Genomic DNA, 13401 nt, shown 5'->3' with positions numbered 1-13401 from the left:
GTCCTCACCAGGGTCATCGGGCACCGGGAAGCAGTCTCTCTCCGGAACAGTCACCGGGCACCTTCAATTTTTGCATTACATGTTTATATGCACCGAACATGCAAGAGATGGGGAACGTATTCTTGAGCTACTTGGCGCAAATGAGTGCTTTATATGGGGATGTAAAGTGCTCGTTAAGTGCGCACTTTTGCACGGGCTTCGCCCGTTTACAACGGTAATGTTCCATTTTCCTACTAATTAGTATGCACGGGGCGTGCATGAGTGAAGGAGTGCGTTAGTGAGTGTTTGGAAGTGGGCGAGCGCTTCACGCTCTATTTCGTGCGCACTTTTGCTCAGCCATCTCACATTCCCTCCTTCTTTTCAGAAGAAACATCTCTCAACGTGCACCTTATCCACCGCGCATCGGTCGGTGCATTGGAGACCGCTCGGAGCGCTCCGGCCCCTTCCAACCCATTCCAGCTGCCGTGCGTACTACACGGTCCTCAGGCTCTTAGTCTCCTCTACCAGGCATTCACATAATGCCAGAATTATACCCCACTATCGTTCTGGACATTTTGGGGGTTTGATCAGTTGGAAGGCTTATTCTACACCTCTCTAGTAGATCAATAAGGGATATCTTATTATGCGCAACTCATAATACTCAGTCTATTCCCCTCTATCAATCCGTCTCCTGCATTGCTCATACTCAAGTCACCGTAATTGACCAACTCCTACTCTGGATGCACCGTCCCAAATCCGACGCTCTACGATTGCTTCAATTCCTACTCCTCAATACTACTACCCTCATATCTTTCATTCCTCTCATTCCCAATCTCATTCATCTCAATTAAGTTCCCTCGTTCATCGCTCATATTGACTTCTTTGCTACCCGCAGCTCGTCAACTCCTAAATCCATGCAAACATTTCGCTCTCCACTCCGGAGCAAGGAGACTCCACCATAAATTCAGTTCTATCGACTGCTCGTCCAATCCCATCACTCTTGCATCTCATTCTCCATCTGCTTCCGTCGACGACCACAAACGCTAAAACACTATTCAAATGTACCAGAATTAACCCTCGTCTCAGTAACGGACGGACTGCTTTCGATTTCATCCAGCTACTCTTCAAGAGTGCTTGGCTTTCCAGCTCCTCTTCCCCCGTGCCACTCGTAACATTATTTTCAATCAGGCTTACGTCAAGATCCAGATCAACTTCCTTCATTTAAATAATTTTGGGGGTTCTGAATCGGCTGGGCTGATTACCTGAGACAGAGCCCCCATCCTGAGTCTCTACCCAGCCATCTCATCGATCTCGCTCTCGCGCTCTCTCATATATCGACCCATCATGACTTATCAATAAACATTCTTTCGTATTTCATTGTTGTGGCGTGGTCCTTGCTAGTGAACCTTAATGTGATCTCATAACCTTAATGATGTGATCTCATAACCTTAATGATATGATCTCATAACCTTAATGTGATCTCATAACCTTAATGTGATCTCATAACCTTAATGTGATCTCATAACCTTAATGTGATCTCATAACAATGTGTGGCCCAAGTTTGACCTGGTGTCTCCATAGCGACGATGCACTGCCGGGAATTATAGTTATAATACAAATCAAACCAAACTCCTAGTGCTGTAGTTCCATCACAGATGAGGTGGAGGTGGTGGAGATGGAGGAGGAGGAGATGGAGGAGGAGGAGATGGAGGAGGAGGAGATGGAGATGGAGGAGGTGGAGGAGGTGGAGATGGAGGAGGAGGTGGAGGTCTTTGTGCAGTTTTATAACGTCAGCCACATGTTTCCTTTGGGCTGTTTTCATCTTTCGACTTCACGTGGCTCTAATGAGACGAGCAGTTCTGTTTGAGAAGATTTGTGCTTTACTTGAATCATCAGAACTTCAATCTTAATGTTTCCAGTGTCTTTACAAAGATTAAACTAAATCCATCAACCTTTTCCAATTCTTTCAGTTTGTGAATTTCATCAGATGAATCAAATGTTTTGGACAGTAAAAAGTGTTATTAAGCACTATTATTTAAGTACGTTAAAGTTTTGTTTCAGGGTTTTAATGTTATTCTATTGAACTTGTTTCAATGCATTTTAATTTCAGAACTTCCTCTGGCAGATTATCCAGATCATCTTAGAACCAGTTTAACATGACATAAAACAATCATTTCAATCGAGGGTTTTACATTTTTACAATGAGCAGCATCTGCTGTATTATTGTATTATAGAATAATTAATAATATAGTAGAAAGTTCCTATAGAATATATGTTTTTGTAGTTTAGGATCGGTGCTTAACTTGAGTCAAATTTCTTTCTAACCTAAACTTTTAATGACTAATACTAATAGTTTAACACCAGTTTGACAGGATACAACAAAAACACAATTTGCAATTTCTCCAGGAGCTGAAAGCCGCAATTGTAAATGAGTTCAAAGTATTTTGGATACTTAAGCGAACACTTAAGCACTTTAACTTTAGTATTCATTTCACAGAGTTACTTTGACTTGTATTGGAGTATTTATATTTGACCAGGTGTAACGTTACTCTAGTCATGAAAAGCACTTTGTCCACCTGAGGAACCTGGTTTATAAAAGACATTATTATGACAGTGACTGAGTCATAAACTGGTCTGTGGAGTTCTTCCCGTCATCGTTACTGCGGCGCGTTGAGTGACTAATTAGGCCCGAGCGCCACAAGCTGGCGAGAGGCCTATTAATCTCGTAAGGCCGTGCAAAGCACGGCTGCAAAAGTGCGCACGTAGTGCGCACGAAATCGAGCGCGCCCACCAAACACTCACTGACGCACTCCTCCACTCACGCACGCCCCGTGCATACTAATTAGTAGTAGGAAAATGGAACATTATCGTTGTAAACGGGCGAAGCCCGTGCAAAAGTGCGCACTAAACGAGCACTTTACATCCCCACATAAAGCACTCATTTGCGCAAAGTAGCTCACGAATACGTTCCCCATCTCTTGCATGTTCCGTGCATATAAGCATGTAATGCAAAAATTGAACATTATTACTGTATAGAGGGCCAAAAACACAAAGTGGGCGGAGCCCACTCAAAATTAACGAAAGTACCCGTCAGTGACCAGGGACCCACACCATGAGCTTTCCGAAAATGTATAGTTTATGATATTTGAAAAATGGGAAACATTGTTTGCGCATCGGAATATTATTAGGCCCGAGCCCCAGCTGGGCGGAGGGCAGCGTTGCAACTGTCTTACCAAACATGCGGGCTGCGCCCGCATGTTTGGTGCCCCGTCGCCCCTGGCAAGTACAGTGAACTAGCCCATGCCGAAGGCATGGATCATGCATACTTACTCCTGCTATGACAGAAATAGTAAACAATGAGTGAATGGGCGTAGCCCATTCACTCATTGTTGACAACAGCAGCGCGAAGCGCTGCATTCCTCAAAAAACCCTCCTGGCATCGTCCCGTACGCGAGAATCCATGTCGCAGGCATGGGCCATGCTTGTATCTGCTCAAATCAATGGAAATCTATGGGGAGTGGGCGGAGCATCCCGACGGAATAGGGAGTGACGAGCGCGTAAGCGCTCGTAATGATGATTCCACCCCATGGCGGCATCGGGAAGGCTTAGAGCTTTCAAACGATGTATAATTTGTTGTTATAGTGGAAACGGCTATATTGTTTTTGCTAAAAATATTATTATTATTTTTTTTTTTGTTCTTCATCTGCGCTTTGAGCTTTAATTTGACCCCCTGAACATGCTCAAAAACTCACCAAACTTTGCCCAAAATTCAGAATCGGCGAAAAATTTTGTTTTTTCTGGGCCATTTTTTTTTTTGTTAAAAAATGGCGCGACAGCGCCACCGACAAAAGTCAAAATACATTGCGCCTATGGGAGACGCCCCGAGGTCAACTTTGGCGTAAAGCTACGAAATTCGGGACACGCATTCCTCTCGTGAGGACAAAAAATATATATTATTGTGGCCACGCCCCCAGACTTACCCTATGGCCGCCATCTTCCTTTGAAAATGAAAACACGCTGTGTTAGCCATTTTGTTCACGTCAAACTTTGACGAACTCCTCCTAGGGCGTTTTGCCCACCGACTTCAAAATCGGCGTACGTCCTCTGGACAAGTGGGGCATCTAAATTTATCAAATTTTTTGAGATACCTTTTACGGTCTGTGTGAGGCGCAGCCGCAAAGTTGGACAACTTATTTTGGAATATTGCAGATCTAAAAATTGCTCCCATTTGATCAAAACCAGTCCGATTAGGACCAAATTTGAATCAGTTGTTAAACTTTCTAGTTTGGACCAGTTAAGGCTGACAAAATTGAAATGGCCACAATAGCGCCCCCTACAGAGTGACCTTTGAATTAACATTGAAGGTCAAAAATTAGTTTTACCAAAATTGTCTAAACTTTACCCAAAATTCTATTTTGCCGTCTCGATCACAAAAGCCAATCACAAAAATGCCTAAATTTTTACGGCGTAGTCGTAGCGATGACAGAAACCTCCCATGTTATCCCTATGGGAAAACCGCAAAATCTCTCAAATTACCCCATTTTTATGTTTTACACTTTAACGAACTCCTCCCAGTGCGTTTTGCCCACCAACCTCAAAATCGGTTTACGTCCTCTAGACAAGTGGGGCATCTAAAGTTATCCAAATTTTAAGGATAACTTTTACGGTCTCTGTGCGACGGAGCCGCAAACGTTTCCTAGAATTCTGACTATTTGGCCTTCAGAGTGGCCTATAAACAATAGAGTTTTTCCAAATGACATGATATTTTGCACAAAATTCTAATTTGCCATCCTGATCATACAAGTATGAGAGCCAAAGTCATATTTTGTACGGCGTAACCGTAGCGATGACAGAAACATCCCATGTTATCCTTATGGGAAAATCGCAAAATCGTTCAAATCACCACATTTTTACGCTTCACACTTTAACAAACTCCTCCTAGGGCGATTGGCCGATTAAACTCATATTTGGAGAATATCATCTACACAAGCGGGGCATCAAAACTTATCCATATTTTGATTCTAAGTGCTACGGTCTCTGTGTGGCGGACCCGCAAATATATGTCAGAAATGGGAAAACAGCGAAATCTCTAAAATGACCACATTTTTACGCTTCACACTTTAACGAACTCCTCCCAGGGCGATTGCCCGATCAAGTTCATATTTGGGGAAATTATCTAAACAAACGGGGCATCAAAAGTTATCCATATTTTTGATTTTAAGTGCTACGGTCTCTGTGCCGTGGAGCTGCAAATATATGTCACAAATGGGAAAAACGCCAAATCCTTGAAACGTTCACATTTACGCCTCACACTAACAAACTCCTCCTAGTGCGTTTGGCCCACCGATCTCAAAATCGGTGTATCTCCTCTAGACAAGTGGGGCATCTAAAGTTATTCAAATTTTATGTATAACATTTACGGTCTCTGTGCAGCTGAGCCGCAAACTTTTCGCAGAATTTGGACTATTTGGCCTTCAGAGTGGCCTATAAACAAGAGTTTTTCCAAATGACATGACATTTTGCACACAATTCTCATTTGCCATCCCCAAATTAAAAGTATGAGAGCCAAAGTCATATTTTGTACGGCGTAACCGTAGCGATGACAGAAACATCCCATGTTATCCTTATGGGAAAATTGTAGAATCGCTCAAATCACCACATTTTTACGCTTCACACTTTAACGAACTCCTCCTAGGGAAATTGTCCGATAATATCATCTACACAAGCGGGGCATCAAAACTTATCCATATTTTGATTCTAATTGCTACGGCCTCTGTGTGGCGGACCCGCAAATATATGTCAGAAATGGGAAAACAGCGAAATCTCTGAAATGTTCACATTTACGCTTCACACTTTAACAAACTCCTCTAAGGGCAATAGCTCGATCAAGCTCATATTTGGGGAAAATCATCTACACAAGCGGGGCATCAAAAGTCAGTCATATTTTTATTCCAAGTGTCACGGTCTCTGTGCGGCGGACCCGCACATTTGACTGACACTTGTGTTCATTTGCACTGGATTGGCCATGTCAAATGTGTCGCCGTCTGTCAAGTTCTTTTTTAATTCAACACGCAATAAGGGCGCCATCTTTATCAAGTCGAAAGCGCAGAGTCGGAAGGCCGGCGGCCCGCGAGGGCCGTTGGATGCCGCTTGCGGTTTTAATTAGGCCCGAGCCCCAGCAGGGCGGAGGGCCTATTGCTCCCGCAACGCTGCCGAAGGCAACGTTGCAACTGTCTGACCAAACATGCGGGCGCAGCCCGCATGTTTGGTACCCCGTCGCCCCTGGCAAGTACAGTGAACTAGCCCATGCCGAAGGCATGGATCATGCATACTTACTCCTGCTATGACAGAAATAGTCAAGAATGAGTGAATGGGCGTAGCCCATTCACTCATTGTTGACAACAGCAGCGCGAAGCGCTGCATTCCTCCAAAAACCCTCCTGGCATCGTCCCGTACGCGAAAATCCATGCCGCAGGCATGGGTCATGCTTGTATCTGCTCAAATCAATGGAAGTCTATGGGGAGTGGGCGGGGCATCCCGACGGAATAGGGAGTGACGAGCGCGTAAGCGCTCGTAATGATGATTCCACCCCATGACGGCATCGGGAAGGCTTAGAGCTTTCAAACGATGTATCATTTGTTGTTATAGTGGAAACGGCTATATTGTTTTTGCTAAAAATATTATTATTTTTTTTTTTATTAGGCCCGAGCGCCACAAGCTGGCGAGAGGCCTATTAATCTCGTAAGGCCATGCGAAGCACGGCTGCGAAAGTGCGCACGTAGTGCGCACGAAATCGAGCGCGAAGCGCTCGCCCACTTCCAAACACTCACTAACGCACTCCTTCACTCATGCACGCCCCGTGCATACTAATTAGTAGTAGGAAAATGGAACATTACCGTTGTAAACGGGCGAAGCCCGTGCAAAAGTGCGCACTAAACGAGCACTTTACATTGAGATGACGACCGCGAAGCGGTCGTCATCCCCATATAAAGCACTCATTTGCGCTAAATAGCTCACGAATATGTTCCCCATCTCTTGCATGTTCCTTGCATATAAACATGTAATGCTAAAATTGAACATTATTACTGTATAGAGGGCCAAAAACACAAAGTGGGCGGAGCCCACTCAAAATTAACGAAAGTACCCGTCAGTGACCAGGGACCCACACCATGAGGTAGGAAAGCGCAAGCGCTTTCCGAAAATGTATAGTTTATGGTATTTGAAAAATGGGAAACATTGTTTTCGCATCGGAATATTATTCTTTCTTTCTTCTTTCTTCTCAGGACCAACCCCCCTATTTTTCACCCAGTGAACATTGACGAAAAGTCACAAAAATGTTCACACCTCTAAAAATCGTGCCTCTCTACATTCTGGCTATTTCCCTTTTCTAAAATAAAAAAATTGGCGCGTCAGCGCCCCCAAATGTACCAAAAATGCATTGAGAGATGGGAAATGACCCAAAAAAAATCTGATCGTAGAATCATGAAATTTGGCGCAGAGGTAGATGGTGATAAGAGAAGTAAAAAATATTATTACGGCAACGCCGTCCGCCCAACCAAATGTCGGCCATATTGCTTCAAAAATGGCTAAACATGACTTCGGAGTTTTTCCAAACGTCGTACTTTTACGAACTCCTCCCAGGGCGTTGGCCCTAAAAAGCTGAAATTTGGTGAAAATGCTACTGAGGAGTGGGACATCAAAAGTTATCCAAATGACATTGATACCTCTCACGGTCTCTGTGCGGCGAAGGCGCAAACTGTAGCTAGAATTTCAGAAATCTCCCATATTTAAAATTTCTGCCGTTTGCGCAGATAAAGTCCGAATTGCGTCAAATTAGAATCAGTTGTTAAACTCTTTGCCCTAAACCTACTTGAAGTGAAATAAATTCATTTGGCGCCACAGCGCCCCCTACAGATTTTATATGGAGGTTAAATGTTTAGTTTTGCAAAATTATATGAAATTTGACACACAACTCAATTTTAGCATCCCCATCAAAAAAGTCAATGAGACCCATGTCATAATTGTTATGGCGTTGCCGTAACCATTTTCCGTGTTATTCCAATGGGGAAATCGCCAGAACATGTTTACACTTTAGACTTTCACAAACTCCTCCCCCTCAGGGCGTCAGCCCTATTACCCTGAAATTTGGTGAGACTCATCTTCAGGACCATCAAAAGTTATCCACATTTTTATTCAAAAAGTCACGGTGTCTGTGCGGCAAAGCCGCACATTTTGCAAAGAATTCAAAATAAAATTGCTTTTTGATGGTAAAACAAAGGGGAGAAGATGTGACAGCTTCACAGATTCAGCAGTAGATGTAATAAAAGGACAATTGGGGCGCGTTAGCGCCCCCTCCTCTTGCGGCGTGGCGGCGGCGTGGCGAGGGCCGATCATTGCCGCTTGCGGCTATATTTATCATTATCATTACATAACAACATACTTTCTTTAATTTTTTTTTTTTACAGTTGAAAGTAACACAATTCAAAGGTTAAATCATTCTTTCACAGTTTATTACAAGCATGTGCTTTCTAAAGAGGTTCAAAGGGTGAGAAGGATTTAAAATATTAAATGAATCCGTTTTTTCACATACGTTTTCTTGTCAGTGGTGGAGTGTTTCCCAGTCTCGACCATTTGCCGAATGTCTCAACCCCCTCACCCCCCCTTTGGGAAAATGTAACGAAATAAAAACCTCAAAATGCAGAGCAAAAGTCTGTTCTTCATCGTGTGCTACAAAGAAACTATAGAATAATAATAATAATAATAATACATTATATATGTTTGAAAGTATTTCCAATGTAAAAAATACAGACACACAATGTTTTTGGACAAAAAGAAAGAGAAATACGGTGTAATATATATATATACATTTAGTGTTAGATAATTACATGTCCTCCCTCCGTCCCGCTGGGCACTGGGCGTCCTGGGTCAGAGGAGGTCGACATGTGGAAGTGTTGACCGGGTGCATGGTCATGTACTGCCCCACACAGGACCACGTGCCCATGCGTGCGTCCAGCCAGGAGCTGTGTGACTGGTACACCAGGGACTCGTCCATGTCGCCCTCCTCATCGCTGGACTCTTCCAGGTCGTCCTCTGCCGAGTTGCCCCGGATACGGGGCCCCTCCTCCTGCTGCTGCTTCTTGTTGCTGTAACAATGGACACACAGCTTCTGCTTCTTGGTGGCACTGATGTGTCCAATCACAGCCTTCTCTTTGCAGCACTTGAGGCAGACCAGAATGCCACACATTCTGCAGTGGTGGCGCCGTTTGGTGGCTGTGAACTTGGCTTCACAGACAAGGCAGATTTGTGAGGCCCCGTCAGGCATCCAGGACACTGCAAACTCACTGGAGGGACTGAGGCCCTGCTGCAGTAAAGTGGCTTTGCACTCCTCGATCTGGTCCATCCAGGCTCGCTTCTCCTCCTGCGAGGACGCCGCCACGTAGAAGGATTTTTTGGGTGTACGGATCAGCCACTGGTTCTTCAGGTGGACATTGTCCTCCATGTCCTCCAGCTTGACGTTTTCTACAGAGAAGGGAGTTTGGTGGATTATAAATGAATTAAACAATAGTTTCATGTATGTGATCATCATATTCTGAAAGTCCGGTACATCATGGTCACAAACTGAAGCTCAAAGTAATATTCCTGATCAGGGGCCGCTGCCTGCATGTCTTTATGGAGATGTTCCACTGCATAAACATATCCATATTACATTTACTCAATTATACTTGTTGGTGTGAAATCTAGTTAATCGCCATTGCAAAAAACACACATTTAAAATAAACAGAATAAGCCAAACTGCGTGTCACTGACCCAGAGGGATGATCTTCTGTTTCTTGTGCCAGCGGCCGCTCAGGATGATGCTGCCGTACACGATCAGGTCGTTGAAGAGGAAGAACATTTTGGGCATGGGTTTCTTGCGGCTCTGCTTCAGGAGGCGGCCTTCTCCCATCAGGATGCGCCCGGGTTTGATCAGAGAGTGACCGGACGGGCCGAAGGAGTCACTCACGGCCTTGATGCGCTCATGGTTCTCTTGTTCAAATGTCAGTGTCTTCTGCATGTTCAGAGTGTGCAGAGTCTGCAGAGTGTGCAGTGGAGTCTGGGAGCAGAGCGTGCAGTGCGCGTCGAGCCGCAGGTGCGGTGCTTTATAAGTCCTCTGGCGCATGCGCATGAGGCAGAGCACAGGTATTTTTCCAGGTAGTAGGTGTATTTTCTGCACACGTTCTGGTAAATGCTGATCCAGACTAGACCCGGAAGTGAAGAGTTCAAATTCTAATCTTATTTGAAGGGACATTTTTCTCAACAAAATATTTTATAAGTTATAGGTTTGTCAGAGATAAATAACATTACCTAATTACTTAATCAACTTTTATGAGCATTTAAGCGTGTGTCCCCACATCATAGATGTATTTGTTGTATATTGATGGATTCACGCTCCTCCTACGTCCTCAGGCCCACCCCGGATCACACTTGTGTAACTTATGATTTTATTTAACATTCATTTCATAAGGATTAAAACATTCCAACAACAGAAAAAATAAATTGGAAATGTATTACTTGTTACGGTGAAATGTCACTATGACGAGGTGCATTTCTCTGCAAGGTCAATTTCCATCTTTCAATGTCAATAGAGGCAATAGATTTGAAAAAACATGTTTATGCCAATAACACTGCATGAAAGATGGAAGACATGAACTTTTACTGGCACTATATCCTCATCCTGTAGTGTTTTGTGTGTTCGGAGACCTGTCTGACTGCATTTGTGACACTTGACATGAAACAACAATCTCTTTACGGTAAATACAAGCTGGTTTGCCTGGTCAATGTCATTCGAGGAATTCGAGGATTTTCATGGTCTATACTGTATATTCTGACTAATATAAAGGTGGGTTTCATTCTCCTTTGTTCCACTCCACCCTGACACCCAAGAATACTTAACTGTGTGCTTGGAAAGTACAGGAAAATAAATGTAAATGCAACAGTTCTGTAAAACATGCAGGGGGAAGATGGTTAAAGACACAACCTGACGACTGAATGTCGGCTCAACAGGACATTTTAATCGGGTTATTGCACATTTGCTGAGTAAAACAGCTTGTAACATATTTTTTTCATGCAAGTTTCTTTTTTATTCCCTTTTTTGTGCAGAACTTGTGGCTTCTGTCCCCATAATAACTGTCAGCGGAGGATAAGGTCCAGTCTAATACTGATGAGGGACGGGTCCACTGGTGTCCATCATACGTTCGCATCCCCGGTTGACCTCGCACACCTCTCAGGCTGAGGACAAACACATCATTTGATCAAAAGTACTTTTATAAACCTAATGGTCCCTGCAAAGAGAACACTTTGGCACCAGTCTGTGTGTGGAGTCTGGCATGAGGAAATGTCTGTTTTGCAGTGAGGTTCTTTGTAGAGTCTTGGTTGAAACGCGTCATTGTTTTTGGAATGCTGTAACTCCGGGTGATGTTTACCTCTGCAGCTGATAGTGTCAGCCTGCTCTGGCTCCAAGAACACACCTACAGAGAAAATGACACACAAAGCAATAGAAACATTTGTTGTTCTTGTTGTGTTTTTAGTGAATTACTTTGTTTTTCAGTTGCATGTAGCATTATTTTGAATTCTAACTGGGTTTTTAACAGATTAAGGCCACACTAAAGCAGACTGCACCTGTAGTAAACATGCAAGTTTCTGCTAAATGTCTTAATGTAGGCCTGGCAGTTTAGGTGAAACTGATGTATTTTGACATCCATAATTACTAGTCGACCTACAGACCCTGTAAAACCTATTAAATATTTAAAAATATATACTTTATACTATTAGGGCAGAGTTTTTAATGCAGCAAGTCAAGCCCCAACTGAAGGAAAAAAGAAACCCAACTCTTGCCATTTGGATCTTGGTCATGTTGATCTGCCTCAGATGCTGAACTGAACTGTTATGGTGCAAACAGAAACAGTGTTGGAATCTGTCACTACATAGTCAAGTATTATAAAGAAACATATTGTCTGTGTACTATTCTCTTAACTCTGCTGTAGATGAAATTTAAGACTGTGTTGCAATTTAGACTTGATTTGGAGCATAAAAGCCTGATCATAAACAAGTAGAATCCCACACTGACCTGAAGTGAGGTGGACACGCCCCACAAACAGCAGGATGACCACAGTCTTCAGCACGTTCCTTCAGGCAGCAGCACTTCAAAGTAACCTGTCCCCACTTTCTGACATCCATATGCTACGTCAATGCAGCTTTACAGACGTGGGCATTACAGCGTAGCATGGCCATGTGATCTAGTATCAAACACCCACATTGGCACATTTCTCCAAAGAAAAATGCACATAAAAAGGACCCAGAATGTGCTTTGTCTGTGAAAGAAGGTCCCAAAATGATGTTGTTTATTTAAAATGATTCGTGTATAAAATTATATATAGTTTAAATGCGATAGTTGCCTTAAAATCAAATAAAGTTGACAACATGTGACATTTAATGACATTTTTCAATGTCACTTTGGAGCAGTTCCTTGTGTCGCCTGCAGAGGTCAGGCCTCATCAGAAGGTCAATAGGTGCAATCAGCCCCAAACACACGGACTGCATTATTCTAATCTGTGGCTGTGACTTTTATTACAAACCGCGGCAGTTTCCTACAGAACAATGGCAGCATTTGGAGGATTTAACCAGTAATTCTAATTGTGCAGAAAAACCAAGTTGAATGAGCAATAAAGCATGATTTCCATTCATTTTGATGATTGTAGTGGAGCCACGTGGGATGATGCCAATTGAGTCAAAGCTAGATTTAGTTTGTAATCTTTTAGATAACATTCTGTTAAACTCAAATACCTTTAAACCTGTGCAGCCTTTTTTAATCTCATCCTTCTTCTGAGGCAGGCATGTCCAAACTAGGGCCCGGGGACCAAATGCGGCCGTCAGACCAATTTTTGTTGGTCCTCCAGCTTCCTGCTGTGTCGGCCCAAACAACAAAAAGTAGTACTTTTTATTGGGGAATTGGGAAAATTCAGGCATATGGATGTTATACCAACTTAATATTAATGTTCCAAGTCTAATTAATTAAATCTGTGGAGGCTCATCGCAATTACGCCAAATGCAAAATTTCGAATGATTCACTTTGTCATTCAACAAATTCGACATTGTCAGGTTGTTTGTGCCTCTGCCCCGTTTAAGTTTCAAAATGTGGCCCTTGGTGAAAAAGGTTTGGACGCCCCTGATCTAAAGCAATAAGTATTTTGCTTTTTGTTAGAAAACTCCCCAATTTCAATTTCTGTGAATGCAACATCTACGTTTTTACGAGGTTTTCTTGTAATATTCAAACAATGAGCTGTACCAAATATTGAAGTTGTGTATCTAATAATGATATTAACAAAAAACTGAAACCATTTTATTCTCTGTAGCCGATGCTCACGTCCACACGCTGCAGTTTGT

The 13401-nt window shown here is 43.1% G+C and overlaps 1 protein-coding gene across 1 annotated transcript; it reads right to left on the bottom strand.

Annotated features, from left to right (window-relative positions):
• Nucleotides 1-8835: 8835 nt before the first annotated feature.
• On the bottom strand, nt 8836-10069 carry LOC140357740 (pleckstrin homology domain-containing family F member 2-like). Its single transcript, XM_072442255.1, has 2 exons — nt 9787-10069; nt 8836-9498 (listed from the first exon to the last, which is right to left on the bottom strand). The coding sequence occupies exons 1-2, from the start codon at nt 10031-10033 to the stop codon at nt 8861-8863; spliced, it is 885 nt and encodes a 294-aa protein (XP_072298356.1). The 5' UTR covers nt 10034-10069; the 3' UTR covers nt 8836-8860.
• Nucleotides 10070-13401: the final 3332 nt, after the last annotated feature.

The sequence above is a fragment of the Eucyclogobius newberryi genome, unplaced genomic scaffold, assembly GCF_026437365.1.
Source record: "Eucyclogobius newberryi isolate DKJ021-1_F unplaced genomic scaffold, fEucNew1.0.hap1 SCAF_13, whole genome shotgun sequence".
NCBI lineage: Eukaryota > Metazoa > Chordata > Actinopteri > Gobiiformes > Gobiidae > Eucyclogobius > Eucyclogobius newberryi.
The sequence above is the reverse complement of the archived record's forward strand: the minus strand, read 5'-3'. Positions and strand labels throughout refer to the sequence as shown.